The following is a 23,543-nucleotide window of genomic DNA, read 5'->3' on the forward strand; positions in this document are numbered from 1 at the left end:
GTGCGGCGGGTGCTTAATATTAATAGATGCTTCCTGAGTTGGATGAACATGAGGGATCCAGTTACGTGTGAAGTGGTGGCAGTACTTCCCGTGGGAGGAGGAACCGAGCCTAGACCTGGGTCAGGGGAGCCCCACGGTACTGTCCTGCCGGAGAATTTTAGGACCTGGGTGGAGCTAACAAAAGTCGGTCCTCCAAGTAGCGCTTGGGATCAGGCTTCGGTGTGGAGGGCCCAAGGGGACAAAAGCAGAATGAGGAAGCATGAATTTTCCTGCTTGACAGAAAGCAGGACACTGGGTGCGCTTCCCAAGTGCTGCTGGCAGGAGCAAGAAGAAAACACAAGTGCATAACCAGGAAGAGAAGCACCTTACTCCTGCAGGGCCCCTCCAGCGCCCTCTACTTAAACAGCTTAACATTGTACCAGCTTTAATTTAGGGCCCAGCTCCATTTTTATGGAGCAGGTTGAAATATGTATTTGAAGCTGAAAGGCAATATATATGGATAACTGGCAGTTTCAAGGCTCAGTTGGACCCCTGTATACCTAGGATTCACTCTGCATGTCCCGTAGTCAGTCCTCTCTCTGATTCTCCAAGTAGCTCTTTCTACTCTCCTTAAACTTGTGTCTTATTTTACAGAGAAAACACATTATGTATATTCTATGTAAAATAAGACACAAGCTTATCTTCTGAGTGAGAAGATGGTGGGGTGTTTAAGGGTGTTTAAGGAGTGTTGAAAGAGCTTGGCGAATCAGAGCACTGACTAGGGGAAAGAAGAGGAAATTTGGATGCACAGGGACACAGGGAATGTGTGTGAACGCAGGAGAATGACCACGTGAGGACAGGGCAAAAAGGAGGCCATCTGCAAACCAAGGAGAGAGACCTCAGGAGAAACTACACCTGCTGACAATTTGATCTCAGACTTCTGGCCTACTTGATAAAAAATAAATTTACGTTTAAGTAATTCAGTTTATGGTATTTTTTAATGGCAGCTCAAGCTAATACACTACCAGTACTGGACTACTTTATAACTTGTAGAGGCCATGGAAACAGACCTGTGAGGGGGGTGGAGTTTCCCTTGAAAGAAATAAATGCTTCCACCAATAATCATCCTGGAGAGAAGTTAATCATAAAGGAAGGTGTGCAAAAGGACTGGTAGTGAGGGTAATCACCTTCCCTCCTGGGCTGGGAAAGAAGGAATGATGTGGGCTGGATGCAGTGGGTCATACCTGTAATCCTAGAACTCTTGGAGGCCAAGGCAGGAGGATCGCTTGAGGTCAGGACTTTGAGACCAGCCTGAGCAAGAGTGAGAGCCCGTCTCTACTAAAAATAGAACAATTAGCCAGGTGTGGTGGTGCATGCCTATAGTCCCAGCTACTCAGGAGGCTGAAGCAGGAGGATCACTTGAGCCCAGGAGTTTGAGGTTGCTGTGAGCTAGGCTGATGGCACAGCACTCGCCCAGACAACAGAGACTCCATCTCAAAAAAGTTTAAAAAAGAAGGGATGATGTAGTCCTAGTGGTAGCAAGAGGCTGGTCCTAGCTAGGCAGAGGGGCCCAGGAAGTCCGTGCTGGGGATGGACAACTTGTACCCACATTGGTCAAAGTAACTGCTAGCGAGCACTGGTTCCTGCACCAGGTATGGCTCCTCAACCTGGGACTTATCAGCCTTAATTGTAAGAAATTCCTTTTATTTATAAATTACCCAGTTCCAGGTATTCTGTTATACACAATGGAAAACTAAGACGATTACTACATCTCCACATCTCCAGCAAGACTGATCAGGATGACAGAGAAGAAAAAATTATTAACACCAAAAAAGAGAGTACATCACTTTAAATATAATTGAAATAGAATGTAAAATAGAATGCATTATAATAATGAAACTTTTGTGGTTTTTTGTTTGTGTTTTTTGAGGTGGAGTCTTGCTCTATGACTCTAACTAAATAAAATGCAGTGGTGTCATCATAGCTCACTGCAACCTCAAACTCCTGGGCTCCAGTGATCCTACTGCCTCACCTTCCAAGTAGCTGGTAGTACAGGTGCACACCACCATGCCCAGCTATTTTTTTCTATTTTTAGTAGAGATGGGGTCTCGCTCTTGCTCAGGCTGATCTTGAACTCCTGGCCTCAAGCAATGCTCCCATCTCAGCCTCCCAGAGTGCTGGGATTATAGGCATGAGCCACTATGTCTGGTTGAAATTGAATTTTTAATTTAAAAAAAAAAATCTTCCCACAAAGAAATCCCAAAAGTTTCACTGAGGAAATCTATCAAATATTTAAGGAAGAAATGTTACATTAAAAACTTCAGAAAATAGGTGAGGACAATAATTCACATCTCTTTGGGAGCAACATTACCTTGATATCAAAAGAATGATGTACTCTCACCGTTTCTAATGAAAATTGTACAGGATGCCCTAAGTCGGTGCAATAAGGCAAGAAGAAAGAACAAAGTTCACATAAATTGGAAAGGAAGAAATAAAATTCTTTATTGGCAGATGACATGATTATTTACATGGAAAAAGCTAAAGAACCTAGAAAAAAACTACTGGAACTAATAAGTAAATTGATCTAGGTTGCTTGATACAAGGTCAATATACAAAAGTCAAATGCATTTCTATATACTAGCAATAACAATTGGAAAATAGCTTTCAAAAAACCTTACAATTTGCAATAGCATGCAGAAATATGAAATATGTAAATTTAACAAAATATGTGCAAGACCTGTACATGGAGAGAAATTAAGAGTAGACCTAAATAGAATGGTATACCATGTTTGTTCAAGAATTGGAAAACTTAGAATTGTTAAAATTTCAGTTCTCCTTAAATTGATCTATAGATCCCAGTAGGCTTTCTTTTTGTAGAAATTGAGAAGTTGACTCTAAAATTTATATGAAAATGCAAAGAACCTACAATAGTCAAAACAATTTTGGAAAAGAAAAAAATCAAAGCACTTCTGACACCTGAGTTCAACACTTGTTATAAAACTACAGTAATCAAGATAGTGTCATATTGGGGTAAAGATAGTGTCATTGGCCAGGTGCATTGGCCCATGCCTATAATCCCAGCACTTTGGGAGGCCAAGTTTGGGAGTTCAAGACCAGCCTGGGCAACATACCAAGACCCCGTCTTTACAAAAATTAGCCAAGTGTGGTGGTGCATGCCTGTAGTCCCAGCTAATTGGGAGGCTGAGCCAGGAAGATCGCTTGAGCCCAGGATTTCAAAGTTACAGTGAGCTGTGATGATGCCACTGCACTCAAGTCTAGATGACATAGTGAGACTCTGTCTCTATAAAAAAAAAAAATTAAAAAAAAAAAGACCTAGATGAGAGGAAACGCATAGAGTCCAGAATAAACTGCTCTTACATGATCATTTGTTTTTACAAAAGTGTGGCGGTTTATTCAACAGGAAAGTACAGTCTTTCAACAATGGTACCAAAACAGCCAGATTCATTTTTTATCCACAATCACACAGATTAAAAAAGAATCTTGATACTTATCTCACATTGTACAAAACAATAAACTCAAAATTGGTTACAGAACTAAATGTAAATACTAAAACCATAAAAGTTCCAGAAAAGTAAAACATAGGATAAAATGATGTCCTTTGAGTAGGCAAATACTTATTAGAATTTGAAAATTATAAAATTTTTGATAAAGTAAACTTAAATTTGATATTCATGACACCTGAAGAAAATGAAAAGGCAAACTAAACACTAAAATATTTATAATTAATATTTGGAGACTTTCAGCTAGAATAGAGAGAACTCTTACAAGTCAGTAATAACAAGGCAAATAACCCAACTTAACACCTAGACTGCCACGCTAGGAAATAAAACATTTTTCCTTGGGACCACGGTGTGTCATTACAAAAACAGAATGAAAATTTTGAAAACAAAATGATCCTAATTTAATGAAAAATTTGTCAGTTTTTTTGTTCTCTGTGAGTGAATTATATGCAACCTGAAAAATAGTTCACTCGGCTCCCAAGGTGAAGAGATGTGTGAGTTGCATATGCTTCATGAGACCCCTGGCTCAAAACTAACCTGAGTTAAATACAATTCAGATGGCAATTAATGTGTTAAAAATGAGCAAAATATGTGATACAGAATGGCAATAAGCACATGAAATCACAGATGCTTAACACCATCATTTAGCAGGCAAATACAAATGAAAATCATAAGACCAGAATGGATTAAAGTTTAAAAGACGGACAAAACCAAGTGTTAGCAAAGATGTGGAGCAACTGGAATTCTCACATACTGTGGTAGAAATAAAAATAATACAACCACTATGGAGATCCATGTGGAAATTTCTTATAAATTTAAAAACACTTATTGCAATGGACTGAACGTTTATGTCCCTCTCCCCAAATTCATATGTTGAAAGCCTAGCCCCCATTGGAATGGTACAAGGAGGTGAGACTTATGCCTGTATAAAAAGGTCTGAGATGGCCAGGCGCGGTGGCTCATGCCTGTAATCCCAGCACTCTGGGAGGCCAAGGCAGGCGGATTGCTTGAGGTCAGGAGTTCAAAACCAGCCTGAGCAAGAACGAGACCCCGTCTCTACTATAAATAGAAATTAATTGGCCAACTAATATATATAGAAAAAATTAGCCGGGCATGGTGGCACATGCCTGTAGTCCCAGCTACTCAGGAGGCTGAGGCAGCAGGATTGCTTGAGCCCAGGAGTTTGAGGTTGCTGTGAACCAAGCTGACGCCATGGCACTCACTCTAGCCTGGGAAACAAAGCCAGACTCTGTCTCAAAAAAAAAAAAAGTCCGAGAAGGTTCCCTAGCTCTCTTCACATGAGGTTACAGTGAGGAGGCTTCTACTTATGAAGTCAGCCCTCACTGGACACCAAATCGGTTGGAACTTTGACCTTGGAATTCCCTGACTCCAGAACTGTAAGAAATACATTTCTGGTGTTCATAAGCCACCCAGTTTATGGTAATTTATTATAGCCTGGACTAAGACACTTATCTTATAACCCAGCAATTAAAGTCCTAGGTATTTACCCAAGAGAAATAAAAACACATGTACAAATACTTTTACACAAATGCTCATAGCAATTTTATTCTTAAGAGCGAAAACAGGAAACCCAAATTTCTATCAACAGGTGGTAAATAAACAAATGATGGCTTACCCGTACAATGGAGCACTATTCAGTGAAGAGAACTACTGAAACACGAAACAACTTGGTTGAGTCTAAAAACATCCCAAGTCAAAGAAGTCAGACACAAAAGAATACATACTGTATGAATCCATTTATATGAAGTTCTTGAACAAGCAAAACTAATCTACATTGACAAAGTGGTTACCTGGAGCTGGAGTGGGATTAACTATAAAAAGACAAAAGGGAATTTTAGGTGATAGAAATGTTTTTTTATTCTTGATTGTGGTGGTGGTTAAAAGGGGGTGTGGATTTTTAAAAACACTGACACTTATAATAGGTGTTTTATTATATTTATTTTATAATAGGTGTTCAATGGAAATTGAACCTCAATGTTGATTAAAATGGTCTGGTAACATCTACCTCTATACCACTTGAAACATCATTGGTAATGTTTGAGTTTTGCAGAAATGGAGTACTAGATATTGTTTTTGAATTATTTGTCCCCTCAAGGATTCTAGGGTTGGTAAAACTTAAGAGGTTAGAATATGCCCCCATTGGCAAAAAAAAAAAAAAAAAAAGTTTTATGTAATTTTAAAGCTGGTTGCTTGGGCTAGTGTTCAGATGAAAGAAATTCAGAGGCAAAGACAAACAGTTTTGCTAGATGGTTATCCACTTTGCATTAAAACTGCCTGCTACTGAACAACCCTACCAAAGGGCCATCTGTCAAGAATCCTTGTTTCTTCAGAGTCCCTCTCAGATATTTTTTCTTTAGCTGATAAATGTCCACTGATCTTGCCAGACCACTTGTAAGTCACCTCTTCTCTGTAGCCTTCCCAGATCTTCTGTGCCAAATTGCTTCCCTCCTTATCTGTGTTCCTACACCAGTAAGAACATAATTCTATCCCAGCACTCGATGCATTGTACAGTGATCTCTATGTCCCCACTACACTCTGAACAACTTCAGGATGGATGGTGTCTTACTCATCTGTTTTCCCAATGTATAGAACTATTCCTTATAGATATCAATACACATTCAAATAAATAACATGAGTCACAAAGCATGGAAAATGACAGAAGTTGAGTTCAGTCCTGGAACTCCTACATAGTACACTGGGACTGTGCCTCTTGATGAGTTAGAAAGATGCACAGACAACTAAGTGAAGATGAGGCTGATGCCCTCCAAGTCCAGCAGACAGTTGTGAGCGAGCTGTACAGGAAGGAATTGAGCAGGAGTGTGAATTGTGTGCAGGAAATGACTGCAACTTCCAAGTCAAATGGGAGAAGACAGTAACAGGGCTGAGAGAGAAGATATTTCCAATAGAACAGATTGTATTGATACAAAACAACAAAAAAACCCAAAATTTTAAAAATATAAGTATAAAAAGGACAATGCAAGAGAAATGCCAATAATGCAGAGATTTGGGGGTATTTTTTTATTGCTTCGTGCTAGACAATGGGGACAATAATCAGCCAGACATCACTGTCCTCAAGGAACTAAGCATATAATGAAAGAGATGATATATAAAATCATAACTGTAACATACCAAAGTAAGTACAGCAACAGAGGGGAGCATGGAGCAGCAGCAGCACAGACGGGCTCCCAAGCCGAGCCTGAGAGAAGCGTCCCTAATGTGCTGCCATGGTGAGTCTTGAACAGTGATTAAGAATTAATCGACTGAGAAGAGGAGGGACAATTCAGCCAAGAACAAAAGAAAAGAGGCAGGAAACAGCTTGGAGCATGTGGGGAACACGAAGCAGTTAGTGCCACTGGAGCATCATGAGATGAGGGAACATGAGGTCTTAGGATGCACAATGGGGATATTAGGAGCCTGGAGTTTATCCCAAGGACAACAGGGAACCAGTTTGTCAAGGTTTTCATAAAAGTTAGCTTTTTCCAACTGGATTTTTTGATAGGTCAAAATTGCTAGGTTACACTCTTCTAAGTAACAAGATTAGATTCACAGTTCTGCTTTAAAAGGGATTTAACTCAAAGATGGACTGTATCTGTGAATGAAACATAAATATCTTGAGACCTGTCTCCTGTCCCCACGTTTCAGCTCTAAGTCAGCTGTAAAGCCCCACGGCTCTCCAAGGATAGCTGAGTCCACGGATGCTGCAAAGTGGCAGACCACAGCACAGTCCCAATGCAGCCCTGTCCATGATTCACAAAATTCTGACGTGTCCAAATCTTTGAAGCCACGTAAATCCTAATACTACTCATTTCCAAACATCACTCATTGAGTGGGAGAATTATTATTTTGTAAGTTGTCTGTGTATCCCCCTGACCTACAGATCTTTCACTTTTGTATGGGGGCCTTGCTCAAGGAGAGCCCTCTTGGTGAACACCTGGATTATTTTTAAAGTTTGAAGTTGAGTTAAAATCTTTCCCATACTGACTACATTCATAGAGCTTCTCTTCTGTATGAATTTTCTGGTGTTGAAGGAAGTTTGACCTCTGAATAAAGCCTTTCCCACAATAACTACACACATAGGGTTTCTCTCCAGTGTGAATGATCTGATGCAGAAGCAGCTTGGAACTCTGGATGAAGGCTTTCCCACAGTCTTTGCATTCAAAGGGTCTGTCCCCAGTGTGGATTTTCTGATGTTCTGTGAGATGGGCTTTCTGGAGAAATGCTTTCCCACATTCTTTACATTCATACACCCTCTCTCCAGTGTGAATTTTCTGGTGTCGAATAAGGTATGAGCTCAGAAAGAATGCTTTCCCACATTCATTACATTCATAGAGTTTCTCTCCAGTGTGAATCCTCTGATGCTGAGTAAAGTTTGACGTCTGGCTGAAACGCTTTCCACACTCATTGCATACATAAGGCCTTTCTCCAGTATGAATTCTCTGATGCTGAATGAGCTTTGAACTCCGAATAAAGGCTTTCCCACATTCATTACATTCAAAGGGTCTCTCTCCAGTGTGAATTCTCTGGTGTTCAATAAGGTCTGAGCGATGACGAAATGCCTTCCCACACTCTTTGCATTCATACTGTTTCACTTCTGTGTGGATCTGATAATGTCGAATAAGGCTTGAGCTCCTAATGAAAGATTTCCCACATTCATTACACTCATAGGGCCTTTCCCCTGTGTGAATTCTCTGATGTCGAATCAGCAAGGAGCTCTGACTGAAGCCTTTTCCACACTCTTTGCATTCAAAAGGTCTCTCTCTGGTATGAACCCGCTGGTGTCGAATCAGGTCTGAGCTATGACAGAAGGCTTTCCCACACTGCGTACACCTAAACGGCTTTTCTCCCGTGTGCACCTGCTGATGCTCGAGAAGATTTGCGTAGTGAATGAAGTCTTTCCCACACACGTTACATACATAGAATCTCTCTCCAGTATGAACCCTCTGGTGCTCAGTAAGGTGTGAGCTCTGACCAAAGCCTTTTCCACATTGATCACATTTATAAGGTTTCTCCCCGGTATGAGAAATCTGATGTCTAACTAGGTCCGAATTAAATGTGAAGCTTTTGCCACAAATATCACAAGGATGGGTTTCCCCCTCTATAAGCTCACTTTGAAGTATAAGATGGTTTGAGTTCAGAACAGGGTTTCTTCCTGACTTACTGCATGACTGGGCTGTCTCTCCTGTTTGGATTTTCCAATGGGTAACTGTCACCTGCTTGAAGCCCCCCTCCTGAGAGGGGGGATTCCCCAGGCTCTGCCCCTCTGCATTTCCCAATAGCTCCCCTAGTCTGGGTTCACAGACTTCCCTGGACTCAGGGGTGAGGGGCTCCATCACTGTTGAGTTTGTCTAATGTTTTCCTGTGCAAATTTTCATCCTGAGAAATCCAGTCTTCAGGGTTCCCTTCTTCTCACCAATTCCTGCGTTAGAATCTGAAATAAAAGAGAACAAGATCATCTTCCACCTTTGTTAACAGCCGTCTGCTGCAGCAGGTGGAGGATGAAATAAATGCATGCCTAAAAACAGAGAGGAAAGTGCATCCTCTGCCACCACTCTTGACTCAGCTCTGGCCTCAACTCATTCAGCCTGTCCCGCATGGAAGGCTTCATGTGGCTCTGCTGCTAACACATTCAGCTCCATAGCAGACTGGCTTGTGATGTAAAGAGCTCCTCTGACCCCCAGTGAATCCCGGATGAGAAACAGAAGGTAGGGAAGGCTCAGACTCTAAGATCATTAAGACATATGTTTCCCAAGAAACACACAAATGTAGTAGACCTCCCCATTCTTGCATCCCTCCCCCCATCACCTAAGGCCTCATGGTCTACAGTGCTGCAGTCACTTTAGGTTCCACATTATAGTAGTCCCCTTGCACATACTCCAAGCTCCCTGCCCTACCACACTTTTGTGGGAATTGCCTCCTGATCTGTGTCTGCATTCATGCCAAATGAACTCTCTTTAATGTCAGAGCCCTTGCCTAAGGGGGCCCTGAGAATCGCTGGCAACTTTCTGCACTTCCCCAACTTTCCTAAAGACCATCCTCTGTTTTGTCCTGTCTCCTTCAATGTCCAACGCTCCCTCCTTCATCTCTGCTTCTTTTTTTTGTTTGTTTTTGAGACACAGTCTCACTCTGTTGCCCTGGCTAGAGTGCCATGGCGTCAGCCTAGCTCACAGCAACCACAAACTCCCGGGCTCAGGTGATCCTCCTGCCTCAGCCTCCCAAGTAGCTGGGACGACAGGCATGTGCCACCATGCCCAGCTAATTTTTTCTATACATATTTTTAGTTGGCCAATTAATTTCTTTCCATTTTTAGTAGAGACGGGGTCTCGCTCTTGCTCAAGCTGGTTTCGGACTCCTGACCTTGAGTGTTCTGCCCGCCTCAGCCTCCCAGTGAGCTAGGATTACAGGCATGAACCACCACACCTGGTAATCAGCTTCTTGTTTCAACAAGAAAATGGCAGCAATGAGACAAGAATGTCTACTTCCTCCCACACCTACAACCCACCCATACCTATACCTAACCCCTGGTCCCCAGATACAAGGTTAAACTGTCATTGGTCCCATCTGAGGTCGACATCCCACTTGTGTGCTGGGGCTCTTCCCTTTCTCACCCACCACAAGACACCACTCAAGTGCCCACCCCTTTGCTCCATCACAACCCCCTGCCCTCCCAGCACCATGCCCATCAGCACACAACAAATCTGGGCTTTCCTCCCACCTAAAAAGTAAACTTTCTGGACCCTATTCCCCATCCCCCCACCAGCTTTTGCCCCATCACCTTCCTCCTCCATGCAAGCCACCCCATGCACTGTCCTTCATGAACCCACTATAGTTGGGTGCAGCCCACCCCTCACCAAGCCTGGGTGGGAGTGTGCCATCTGACTCAGCCCATCACAGCCAGAGACTTGCTCCTTCTGAAATAGCTGTCCTCACTTGGATTCCAAGACAACCTCTCTCAGTCTCTTCCATTCTCCCAGTCAGCTCTTTCCAGTGTCCTCTGATAGCACCTCAAGGCTCCAGTATGCCCTGGGCTGTCCTCAGAACTCCTCTCCACCTAGGTTCACTCCATAGGGGAGCCCGCCCATTTCAGAATCAAACGCTCACTGCTGTAGATGCACATGTGTCCATGCCACCCTGGCCTCTTCCTGACTTCCATACTGACCAGCTCTTCACCTGGCATTGTCACTCAGGCTCTCAGAAGCTTTTCAAACCTAACACATCCAACTTAACTTCTGATTTCCCCTTCTATGGTTTTCTCCACATCAGTAAGTGACAACTCCATTATCACATCTGTTCAGGCCATGAATGTGGCAGTAACCCTGGCCTCTCTCCCCTTGCTCCCAGCCCACACCTACCTATCAGCTGGCTCTGTGCCCACCCCCAGTGCCTGGCTGTTCACCTCACCTCTAGCACCGCCACCAACATTTCTCACCACACAACTGCAGAAAAGCCTCCTAACTGTTCTCCCTACTTCTCCCTTTCTCCATCTCTTTTACACACTGCCAGCAGAATGCCCCTTTAAAAGCAAAAATCAGATATCATTTTTCTATTGATAAACTTACAAGGGTTTCCCATCCCCCATGAAGCCAAAGTCAACTTCCTTATGACAGCCATTCTGCCCTTCCTCCAGCCCCCTCTCCAACCATACTGGGCCCTGCCGTCCCTGGCCCACTTCGGTGTATCCTCCAGGTGTCCATGTCAGTGTCACTCAGAGTCCTTGGATCACCTTCTCAGTGACCCCGGACCCACCCTCCCACACTCCCCATCCCCAACTCTGCTTTTTCTCCATGTTCTTACTACATGACAAATTGTATGTTATCTAAGCTGAGGGGCTGTCAATTATGAGATATGACTGTTTTATGTATCATAAAGTGAAATAAAATTACCAACTTAAACTAAAATATTCCATCAATTCTAAGAAGCAAGTCAGTTTCAGAGATATTAAAACATAAAGAAAAGGTGTGTCTTGGAATCAATGAATTGTGATGTATTCACACATCACAGACAACAAACTATGTTTGCTGCTGTCCGTCTCCCCCTAGAGAATATAAGTGCTGTGTGGGCAGGGACTGTGTTCTGTCTACAACTCCAGCACCCCACATAATTCCTGGCATAAAGTTATCTACATTTGGTAAATATTTATTGTATGAATGGTTGTTCTAATGATGCACACACATAACACACACAACACATGGTAATTATAATTATTCCTATGTAATGGCAGCCCCTCACTCCACATTGTAGCCAACAGTAAATAACAGAAATAACTGAAGAAATGGTGATTTCAGGAATGCTGCGGCAGATTGTTGATTACCTTGAAGCATCCATTCTCTTTTCTCTTCTAGTAATAAACACAGCCTGCATTTCCCAGCTTTCCTGCAGACAGTGTGGCCATGGGACCAAGCTCTGGCCAATGGGATAGGAAAACCTGGTCACAGTTGAGTCATGCCTGGGGCAAGAACGCAGCAGGCCTGGTGAGCCAGCTATGAACCTGCCAGTGACAGAAAACCCAGGTGGTAGCAGAGGAAACTCATCAGAAGACATCTTAGTGCTGGGATGATCTCAAGAACCAGAATACCCTGCATCTGGACTGTTCCATGAGAGCTACATCATCTCATTTGCACCACTGTGCTTATATCCTGATACAAAAATTCATACCTTAAAGTGGAGTGTCACCATAATAAAAACCTAAAATTCATGGCACTGGCTCAGTGATCAGGCAGCAAGAAATTTAATACTGGCAGGCCACCACAAGGATTGGGTAAAACCAGAGGCAACCCATGGGCCTGGCAACCAAGCCCAGTCAGCTCTGGGAAGTGCTGAGGGAGTGAGGATGCCAGCCTGCACTGGCTGTTCCTGATGCTTCCAGCAAAGAACAGTAACTCATCACTTTATGTTGTAAGTTCTTGGAAACTGCAACTCTTGACTTTAAGCAAAAATGATGCATAATGAAACCAATTTGACCGCAGGCTAATTGACATAAGAAAGACTGAAGTTCTTACAGCACATTGGTGGCCACAGAATGATCACTAAACTTCTCAGTAAAGACTCAAATACTTCTAATATTAAACACTGAAATAAATGTGAGCTACACACATCAAAGAAAGATCAGCAATGTTAGAATTTGTCTGTAGGTTTTCCAGATTTTACCAGAAAACCCCTCACAGAAAAAAAAAAAAAAAGATTAATAAAAATAAGTAAGATAATTATTTGTCCAATGATTCCAGTTCAGGGTCTTGGTGGCCAGAGCCTGCCCTGGCAGCTCAGGGGCAAGGCACCCACCAGCCCTGGCCAGGACAGCATCCCACTGCAGAGTGCACTCACACTCACCTCTCCACATTTACTCATCCTGGGACAATTCAGACATGCCAATTCACCACACGGTCACATCATTGGGATGTGGGAGAAAACTGGAGTACCCAGAGAAACCCACACAGACATGGGGGGAACGTGCACTCACCAGACGTGCCCTGCCGAGGATGAAACAATATTACCCAAGAACCTGCTGTACCATGAAAGAAAACAAGTCTGAGAGTTAGCCTATTTGAAAGCAGAGATCAAATGAATGGCAGCTCTAGTGGGGGAAAGTGTCTCTCCTGGCACCTGTACTTTACCAGTGTGAAGTCTGAGACTCTATCAAGGACTAGAAAAATTGACTGCCTCTCCTCAAGAGCCTCCTCACTGGAGTTCTTGCCAGACTGTGGAAGCCAGCCCAGCTGCAAAGGTCAGGTAGTGATAGTACCTTCCCACCAAGTACTGCTGTCTCTGATAATTGCCAATAAAATGGGGGGGGGGGGAGAATGGCCCAGCACCGAAGCCAGTAAATAAAATGGGAGATTCTGCTGGCTTAAAAAATAGAGCTGTCCCATGGATCACTGGCAAGCAGCCCAAAAGACTGTATTTTTAAGGGAAGTATGCTGTTTGTTGGAAGAACTCACAAGCTTGACCTGGTAACGTCTAAAGCAGCACTGTTTGTAACACCCAAACACCCAGCAACAGAGGATATTCCCCTACTCTCACAGGGAATAATACACAGCAAGGAAAAGAGCAGCTGCACACAAAGGTGGCTCCACAGATGAAATGCTGAGCAGACGCCGCCAGGCCAAAAGGAATCACAGAGCATGATTCCATCACATGGAGCTCAGAACACACAAAGCCAACCCCAGAGGGACCTGAACAGTAGTATCTTCAGGAGACGACTATGGCTGGTGGGAGCACAGGGCTGTGGGGACCCTCCACATTGCCACCTGAGTGTCAGGGGTGCTCACTATAGAGCAGTGCTGGGCCTGGCGTTATTCCCCTTACTCAGGTAATGCATACTCTGCCCAGTTCCCCTCTGCAGGGCAACACCCCACCCTCCAGTCTGGGAATTCTCATTCGGAACTGCTCTCAAGCAAAGGAGTCTGCCTTTCCCAAGGTCATGCCCTCTCCTAGGGGAGGCCCACTTTAGTAGTTATCCATTGCTGCAAAATAATTTACCACAAACGTAACAGCTTAAAACAGCAAGCACTTGTTATCCCATAGTGCTGTAGGCCTCAAGTCCCGCTCCATATGGCTGGGACATCTGCTCAAGGCCACACAAGTGTTACAAATTTTGGGGTGTTACAAACAGTGCTACATTTTCATTTAGAGACTTTGGGAGGAAATCTGTTTCAGAACCCATTCAGATTTTGGGCAGACTCCAGTTCCCTGTGATCATAAGCTAAGGACCCTGTTTGCTTGCTGGCTGTCAGGGGGAGCTGCTCCTAGAAGCCACCAGCAGGAACAGCACATTGAATCTGTACTTTCAGTCTTGGCCTTCTGGCCTCCATTTAGCTGGAGAAAACCTGCTTTAAAAGCATTTGTGAGGCCGGGTGCAGTGGTGCATGCCTGTAATCCTAGCACTCTGACAGGCCGAGGTGGGTGGATTGCTCAAGGTCAGGAGTTCGAAACCAGCCTGAGCGAGACCCCATCTCTACTAAAAGAATAGAAAGAAACGAATTGACCAACTAAAAATATATATACAAAAAATTAGCCGAGCATGGTGGCACATGCCTGTAGTCCCAGCTACTCGAGAGGCTGAGGCAGTAGGATCACTTAAGCCCAGGAGTTTGAGGTTGCTGTGAGCTAGGCTGATACCATGGCACTCACTCTAGCCTGGGCAACAAGCGAGACTCTGTCTCAAATAATAATAATAGCATTTGTGATCAGGTAGGAACACCTGGATGCCCTCTCCATCTTAAGTCACTGACTTGGGACATGTAAATCTCTTCATCCCAGTACTCAGATAAGTGTTTGAATGAGTAACTGGGAGAATGTGTATGCACACTAGCGACCACCATGGCTCTATGGGAACACCTCAGAACTCTGCCCTCTCCATCCACAGTGCTTGGCTGATAACAGGAATCTAAACCTAATGTAACTGGGGGCAACCCAGACTGCTCCCACATAAGATGGCAAACTTAATCTATAAATGTTGCATGTGATCTGACTGCTCCATCAACCAGCCCATCTCTCCCCCTCTCCTTGGGCCTCCCTATTCCCTAAGACACAACAGCATTGAAATTAGCCCAATTAATAACCCTACGATGGATTCTAAGTGTTCAAGTGAAAGCAAGAGTCACATGTCTCTCACTTTAAATCAATAGCTAGAAATGATTAAACTTAGTGAGGACAGCATGTCAGAAGCCGAGATAGGCCAAAAGCTAGGCCTCTTGTGCCAAACAGCCAAATTGTGAATGCAAAGGAAAAGTTCTTGAAGAAAATTAAAGTGATACTTCAGTGAACATACAAATGTGTTTTGTTTTTTTTTTGAGACAGAGTCTCACTTTGTTGCCCAGGCTAGAGTGAGTGCTGTGGCGTTAGCCTAGCTCACAGCAACCTCAATCTCCAGGGCTCAGCGATCCTACTGCCTCAGCCTCCCGAGTAGCTGGGACTACAGGGATGCGCCACCATGCCTGGCTAATTTTTTGTATATATATGTTTTTAGTTGGTCAATTAATTTATTTCTATTTTTGGTAGAGACGGGGTCTCGCTCAGGCTGGTTTCGAACTCCTGACCTTCAGCAATCCGCCTGCCTCAGCCTCCCAAAGTGCTAGGATTACAGGCGTGAGCCACCACGCCCGGCTAACATACAAATGTTAAGGAAATGAAATGGCCTTATTGCTGCTACAGAGAAAAGTTTTAGGGGTGCGGATAGAAGATCAAACCAGCCACAACATTCCCTTAAGCCAAAGCCTAATCCAGAGTGAGTTCCTGACTCTCCTCAATTCTGTGAAGGCTGAGAGCGGTGAGGAAGCTGGAGAAGAAAAGTTGGAAGCTAACAGAGCTTGGTTCATGAGGTTTAAGGAAAAAGCCGTCTCCATAACATACACGTACAACATGGAACAACAAGTGCTGATGTAGAAACTGCAGCAAGTTATCCAGAAGATCTACCTAAGATCACTGATGAAGGTGGCTACACTAAACAATAGATTTTCATGTGGAAGGAACAGCCTTCTATTGGAAGATGCCATCTAGGACTTTTATAGCTAGAGAGAAATCAGTGCCTGGTTTCAAAGCTTCAAAGGACACACTGACTCTCTTGTTAGGGGCTAATGTGACTTTAAGTTGAAGCCAATGCTCATTTACCATTCTGGAAAATCCTAGGGCCCTTAAGAATTATGTTAAATCTACTCTGCCTATGTTCTATAAACGGAACAAAGCCTGGGTAACAGCACATCTATTTACAACATGGTTTACTGAATACTTTAAGCCGACTGATGAGACCCACTGCTCAGAAAAAAGATTCCTTTCAAAATATTATTACTCATTGACAATGTATCTGGTCCTCCAAGAGCTCCGATGGAGACACACAAGATTAATGTTTTCATGCCTCCTAACACAACATCCATTCTGTAGCTCACGGATCAAGAAGTCATTTTGAGTTTCAAGTCTTTTTTTTTTTTTTTTTTTTTGAGACAGAGTCTCACTTTGTTGCCCAGGCTAGAGTGAGTGCCGTGGCATCAGCCTAGCTCACAGCAACCTCAAACTCCTGGGCTCAAGCAATCCTTCTGCCTCAGCCTCCCGAGTAGCTGGGACTACAGGCATGCGCCACCATGCCCAGCTAATTTTTTCTATATATATTAGTTGACCAATTAATTTCTTTCTATTTATAGTAGAGACGGGGTCTCGCTCTTGCTCAGGTTGGTTTCGAACTCCTGAGCTCAAACGATCCGCCCACCTCGGCCTCCCAGAGAGCTAGGATTACAGGCGTGAGCCACCGCGCCCGGCCTCAAGTCTTATTATTTAAGAAATACATTTCATAAGGCTATAGCTGCCACAGAGAGTGATTCCTCTGATGGAGCTGAGCAAAGCAAACTGAAAACCATCTGGAAAGGATTCACCATTCTAGATACATTAACAACATTCATGATTTAAGGTTAGAGATCAAAATATCAACAATAACAGGAGTTTGGAAGAAGTTGATTCTGACCCTCACGGATGACTTTGAGGAGTTTAAGGCCTCAGTGGGGGAAGTCACTGCAGATGTGGTGTAAAAAGCAAGAAAACTAGACTTATAAGTGGAGATTGAAAAAGTGACTGAATTGCTGCAATCTCAATCTCATGATCAAACTTGAACGGGTGAGGAGTTGCTTCTTATGGATGAGCACAGGAAGTGGTTTCTTGACCAGGAGTGGTGGCTCACACTTGTAATCTTAGCACTCTGGGAGGCTGAGGCAGGAGGATCGCTCGAGGTCAGGAGTTCAAAACCAGCCTGAGCAAGAATGAGACCCTGTCTCTACTAAAAACAGAAAAATTAGCTGAGCGTCGTGGTACGTGCCTGTAGTCCAAGCTACTTGGGAGGCTTAGGCAGGATTGCCTAAGCCCAGGAGTTTGAGGTTGCTGTGAGCTAGGCTGATGCCACAACACTCTAGCCTGAGTGACAGCAAAGACTCTGTTTTCAAAAAAAAGTGGTTCGGAATCTACTTCTGGTGAAGATGTTGTGAACATTATTGAAATGACGACAAAGGATTTAGAATATTACACTGACTTAGTTGAAAAAACAGTGGAAGGGTTTGAGGGGATTGACTTCAATTTTGAAAGAAGTTCTACTGTGGGTAAAATGCTATCAAACTCCATCACGTGCCACAGAGAAATCTTTCGTAAGAGGAAGAGTCGATTGATGCGGTAAACTTTGTTGTCTTATTTTAAGAAAATTGCTGGCTGGGCGCAGTGGCTCACACCTGCAATTCTAGCAGGAGGCTGAGATGGGCGGATTGCTCGTCAGGAGTTCAAAACCAGCTTGAGCAAGAGGGAGACACCGTCTCTACTATAAATACAAAGAAATTAATTGGCCAGCTGATATATATAGAAAAAATTAGCCAGGCATGGTGGCGCATGCCTGTAGTCCCAGCTACTCGGGAGGCTGAGGCAGTAGGATTGCTTGAGCCCAGGAGTTTGAGGTTGCCGTAAGCTAGGCTGATGCCATGGCACTCACTCTAGCCTGGGCAACAAAGCGAGACTCTGTCTCAAAAAAAACAAAAGAAAAGAAAATTGCCACATTCATCCCAACTTACATCAACCATCACCCTGATCAGTCAGTAGCCAAACACTGAGGCAAGACCCTCCACCAGCAAAAAATGACAACTTGCTGAAGGACCAGATGACTCTTAGCATTGTTTAGCAATAAAGTACTTTTAAATTAAGGTACGTATATTATTTTAGGTATAACACTATTACACACTTAACAGACTGCAGTACAATGTAAACATAAGTTTTATATGCGCTGGGAAACCATAAAGTTCACGTGACACGTTTTATTGTAATATTTACTTTATTTTGAAAAACCAAAACTTTATTTTGGTGGTAACTTCCAATGTCTCCTAGGTATGCCTGTATGTCCCACGTGTGGAATAACAGATCTCCCTGACACCTGAGTGGCCAGTGGGGTAAATTATAACACAGACTAAAGATCTGCTAGCATTCCTATTCTTCTACCTTTTTTTTTTCTTCTACCTTTTAATGTTAGAAATTCTGCCAAATTACTAATAGCTGCCCAGAAAATGACATTTCCTAGTCTCCGCTTACGTGAGGTGAGATGTGACCTTGTGACCAAGATCTAGCCAATAAGATGAGAGGGGAAGTGACATATGCACAATGTCCATCTCTCCCACCCTGTGGGGCAGAGCAGCCAGGGTCCTGACGGGCCACCTCCCTGCCCAGAGCCACTGTCCATCTTTGAGATGGAGTTAGAAATCAAGTTACCTATTTGGAACACTGTATGTTGAATCTCTGTTACAGCAACTTTAACCTATGTCTTAAATAATGCTAATATACAACTTGAATATTTAGATGCAAGACTCCCTATGATGATAAAGAAAATAAACCTCATACCAACAATTGACAATAAGGTTGAGAGGCAGAATGTAAGGCTGCACGAGGCATTTCTATCCCCAGGAGATCTGCTTGCAAAATTAGTCTGACAGTCCTGCCTCCTACAGTGGCTAGATCCTCTGGCCCCATGACGTAGCATTTCCAATCACTCACTGAAAATATTTTCTGAGCTAAAGGCCCACTAACAAATATTTAAATCTTTCTCCTGCATAAAAAAAAATTACTTTTAACAGTTTTTTTTTTAAATATACAAAGGTAAATTATGCTTATTGAGAAAAATGAGCCCACTACACAGATTATCAATTAACATTTTTCCTTCTGGTCTGTTTCTGCTCAGTATTTTATGAAATCAGGACCATACTATTTATTTTTAATATCCTGCTTTACTTTGATAAATTCTTTTTAAGATACAAGATACATATTGTAAAAGTATTTCAAGTAATAAAGAAATACAAATATACAGACAATGAAAATCCCTGGTAAGTCAACAGAAAACCACTGTTAGCTGTTTAGTTTATACACACCCACCCAGATCTTTGCTTAAATACAATTATACATGCAGTTATGTACACATATGCTTTTCAAAAATAAAAAATGAGATCACATTGTACCTATTCACCTGCCACACATTCTCCATATTTCCCGGCATTCTTCAAGCTCACACATACTGATGTGCCTGGCTCCCTGAGTGGCAGCCCCATCATAGTTAATGGTACATTCTCAGGAACTTACCAAGTGAGGACCTCCTTTGAACTCCAGATGGGAGGTAGCACTCATGCCTAGACCTCTGGTTTCCTGAGGGAGCCTAAAGTGTTCTGGGCTCCTGCTCAACCTTTTCTCCTTCCCCAAATGGTAGAATGTGTTGGCAGAATGAAACGCTTGGGAGAATGAGGCATTTGAACCCATCCTCTCCTACTCCTCTTCAGAACCAACTGTTTCCAGGGGCACCCATTCCACTCTGCTCCACCTGCAAGGATTTTTAAGTGTGGCGGCCTGTGAGGGGAGGCTGTGTCATCCAGGGCTGCCTGCGAGTGGGCTCCAACATCTCACTGGCATTTGGTCTGAGGAAGTCAAATGTCTCCAACCTAGCCTTTGGCCAGTAATAAAGTGACTATTTGCTCTTCCCAAACCTTACTCCTCTGCCTTGACTGGCTCTGAACTCAAAGGCAGAGGGACACTGCTGATCAGGCCCTCAAACCTCAGAGTGGTGTTATCTCACAGGCTCTCCAAACCTCAGGAGGTAAGCATTATCCTGCTATTTACCCTACTTCTACAGAGGAGGAAATGGAGACAAGACAGAAAGCAAAATTACCCAAGGTCACTACTTCAGTGAGGGACAAAGGTGAGGTTCAACTCTAGGTCTGTCTGCCCCAGTGCCCATTCACACATCATGGAAGACTGTTTTCCCTTTCTAGGTGTGATGTCACTTTTACAGGATATTTTATTTAGAGATCAGCAGGGATTAGTATTAATAAAGTAATCTTATATTTTAAGCCTTGTCATTTTTCTTAACTAAAAAGAGTGGAGGTGGGGATGTTGGTTTCTTGTTTGTTTTGGAAGTCAATTATATGTGCTAATTCTTTTTTTTTTTTTTTTGAGACAAGGTCTTGCTCTGTTGTCCAGGCTAGAATACTATGGTATGATCACAGCTCACTGCAACCTTAAACTCTTGAGCTCAAGCAATCCTCCTGCCTTAGCCTCCCAAGTACCTGGGACTACAACTGTGTACCACTACACTGGGCTAATCTGCATATGTGTAGAGATGGTCTATGTTGCTCAGGCTGGTCCAGGAACTCTCAGCCTCAAGCATTCCTCCTGCCTGGGCCTCCCAAAGTGCTGGGATTTATAGGAATGAGCCACCACACCTGGCCTGATTTTCATTTTTAAAATGACTGTTAAACTACCTGGAAACAAGCTTGCATCTGCTTATAAGAATATAGCTTAAAACTATGTGTGCACTTGTTAATGATTTTCGTAAATTTTTTACCTTTAAAGAAAGCTTGTTTTTTTATATATAAAGTTTCTTTCTTTCTTTTTCTTTTTTTTTTTTTTTTTTTTTTGAGACAGAGTCTCACTCTGTTGCCCAGGCTAGAGTGCTGTGGTGTCAGCCTAGCTCACAGCAACCTCAAACACCTGGGCTTAAGCAATCCTTCTGCCTCAGAAGGACCTCAGCCACCATGCCTGGCTAATTTTTTCTGTATATTTTTAGTTAGCCAATTAATTTCTTTCTATTTTTAGTACAGACGGGGTCTCACTCTTGCTTGTTCGAGGCTGGTCTCAAACTCTGAGCTCAAATGATCTGCCTGCCTTGGCCTCCCAGAGCACTTACAGGCGTGAGCCACCACACCCAGCCTAAAGAAAGTTTTTAAAAACAAATATATCTTGCTTTGAAGAAGCATTTATCTTAATATAGTAATCTTCGGTTTCTGCTTAGCTTTTTATTCTATGAATTTAAGTAAAATTAAATTGATATCATATCATTTAAAGAAACTGAAAAGTAAATATATGACAGACTGTGACTCTACAACATACTGTGCTACCTGTACCCCTCTCCTGTTATAACATGTAGGATTCGATGGATAGACCATCACTTGAAATTGTCTAAATACACAGCTGATATGTATCAGCAGCAGTGACACTGGCTTTCCCACCAGCACTGATAAAAGGATATTCTGGCCTTAGGCTCTCATCATCTGTCACTTATGGGCTTAAGGAACAGGAAGGTTTGCTGAGCTTTACAGGAATAGCAAGCAGAGAAAGAGGGCACCTGAGTGAAATGCTGACTATAGGAGCCCACTGCAGCCACCAACGGGTCAAGTGCCTGCTGCATACCATAGGCAGAACAGGATTCTGGTCTTCTTAATGCCTCTCAGGACCACCCATGAGGTTCAAGGAGGTGACAAACTGAGGGTCAAACAGAGAAGTGTAGCCAGCTGCTAAATGTCCTCCCCAAGCCATTTGGTTTCTGCTCCCAGCATGCTGCTCTCAGGTCTCTGCCCTGGGGCACCAACAAGCCCAGTGTACTCTCACCCGTCATCTTCCATGACCCTGAGGCACTGCTGACAAGCTCAGCAGCTCTCTGGGCTGCTTCAGACAAACTGCCCGAGTTTAAAATCTGCATCCAGCGGATACTCCTAGGGAACCTCTGGCATGCTACTCAGGCCCTGAGGATCCCTTGACCATGATACAGCCTCGTGTACAACAAGGGTAAGAAGCCCCTGACATCAGCACAGAGCCGGCCACTGGAATTAATAAAGACTTGTAGGGGAAAAGGAATTTTCAGGAAAAATCCAGGACAGTGTAGCCAAACCACCCCCTGCCCCATCTGGGAATTCTCCTTCAGGCCCAAATCTTTGAGTTAATTTTGTTCATCACATTTCCTTCTTCACCTCTGACCCCAATAGCACAGGAGATGCCAGCGCTGCACCTCCTCCAGCACAGAGAGGCCTCGAGGCCCACAAAGAGCAAGCAGGGTTAAAGCAAAACAGCAGTAATGCCTACACCTATACCTATTGCCCCCTAAAAATACCTGGGGCAGGTCAGACGTGGTGGCTCACGCCTGTAATCCTAGCACTCTGGAAGGCCGAGGCGGGTGGACTGCTCGAGGTCAGAAGTTCAAAACCAGGCTGAGCAAGAGTGAGACCCCATCTCCACTATAAATAGAAATTAATTGGCCAAATAATATATATATAGAAAAAATTAGCCGGGCATGGTGGCACATGCCTGTAGTCCCAGCTACTTGGGAGGCTGAGGCAGGATTGCTTGAGCCCAGAGTTTGAGGTTGCTGTGAGCTAGGCTGACGCCATGGCACTCACTCTAGCCTGGGCAACAAAGTGAAACTCTGTCTCAAAAAAAAAAAAAAAAAAAAAAATACCTGGGGCAGCCCATCTGAGAGGCTTAGCAGGCTTAAAAATTGTAACACAGAAATTTAAACTAGAGGCTCTAAAGCTTTGTACGTAATTCCTGGGAACCGGTAAAACGGCTGGAGGCAATGGGGAAAGGAACCAAGAGAACGGAATCAGGTATGTACCCACACAAAGTTCCTGGGAGAAGACCACAGGCTCGGGCCCTAAATGGGCTCGCTGGAGGGAGCTACTGCGACCCACGGGCCGGAGTTGCAGCCTCGCGGGGGTGGCCGTGGCTGCTGCAGGGAGAGGGGCTCACCGAGGCCCAGGCTCCGGGACACCCGCGCGGGGCGGGCCGCGCTCAGAACCCAGGCGCTGTCTGCGGATACCCGCCCGGCCCTCTCGGCGGACTCTGCTCCGCCCTGAGGCCAGGTCCCTGAGCCCGCCCCCGCCCGCGGCCGGAACGCGCCACTCACCAGGCGCCCGGCGACGAGGACCGCGGGAGCCCGACATCAAAACCGACGCCGGACCCACGGCCACCAGCTCTGCAGGCTAGCCGACAAAGCCCGCACTGCCGCCAGCACGCCGCAGCCGGAAGTCGCCCGAGGCCCCGCCCGAGAAACTTCCGGCGGCGCTCTAGGAGAGCTAGGGGGTGCCGCTCCCCTCTCCGTGGCGTGAGCTTCCGGCCGAGGGGGACTAGAGTGTGCGGGGAAGGCCCTGGGGCGTCAGGCAGGCGTGGAATCAGCGGTGAGGCCCACCAGCAGCCCGAGACCAGCCTCCCAGATATTATGTGGGTCCTCTGCAGCCCTGAAAGAGCGTGGGGAAAACG

General features: G+C 44.3%; 1 protein-coding gene across 1 annotated transcript; it reads right to left on the minus strand.

Annotated features, from left to right (window-relative positions):
- Positions 1 to 5,039: 5,039 nt before the first annotated feature.
- ZNF623 (zinc finger protein 623) lies at positions 5,040 to 23,312 on the minus strand. Its single transcript, XM_020288740.2, has 2 exons — positions 23,191 to 23,312; positions 5,040 to 8,949 (listed from the first exon to the last, which is right to left on the minus strand). The coding sequence occupies exon 2, from the start codon at positions 8,849 to 8,851 to the stop codon at positions 7,427 to 7,429; it is 1,425 nt and encodes a 474-aa protein (XP_020144329.1). The 5' UTR covers positions 8,852 to 8,949; positions 23,191 to 23,312; the 3' UTR covers positions 5,040 to 7,426.
- Between the last annotated feature and the right edge of the window lie 231 nt (positions 23,313 to 23,543).

Source organism: Microcebus murinus, chromosome 7 (genome assembly GCF_040939455.1).
Source record: "Microcebus murinus isolate Inina chromosome 7, M.murinus_Inina_mat1.0, whole genome shotgun sequence".
In the NCBI taxonomy this organism is placed as follows: Eukaryota; Metazoa; Chordata; class Mammalia; order Primates; family Cheirogaleidae; genus Microcebus; species Microcebus murinus.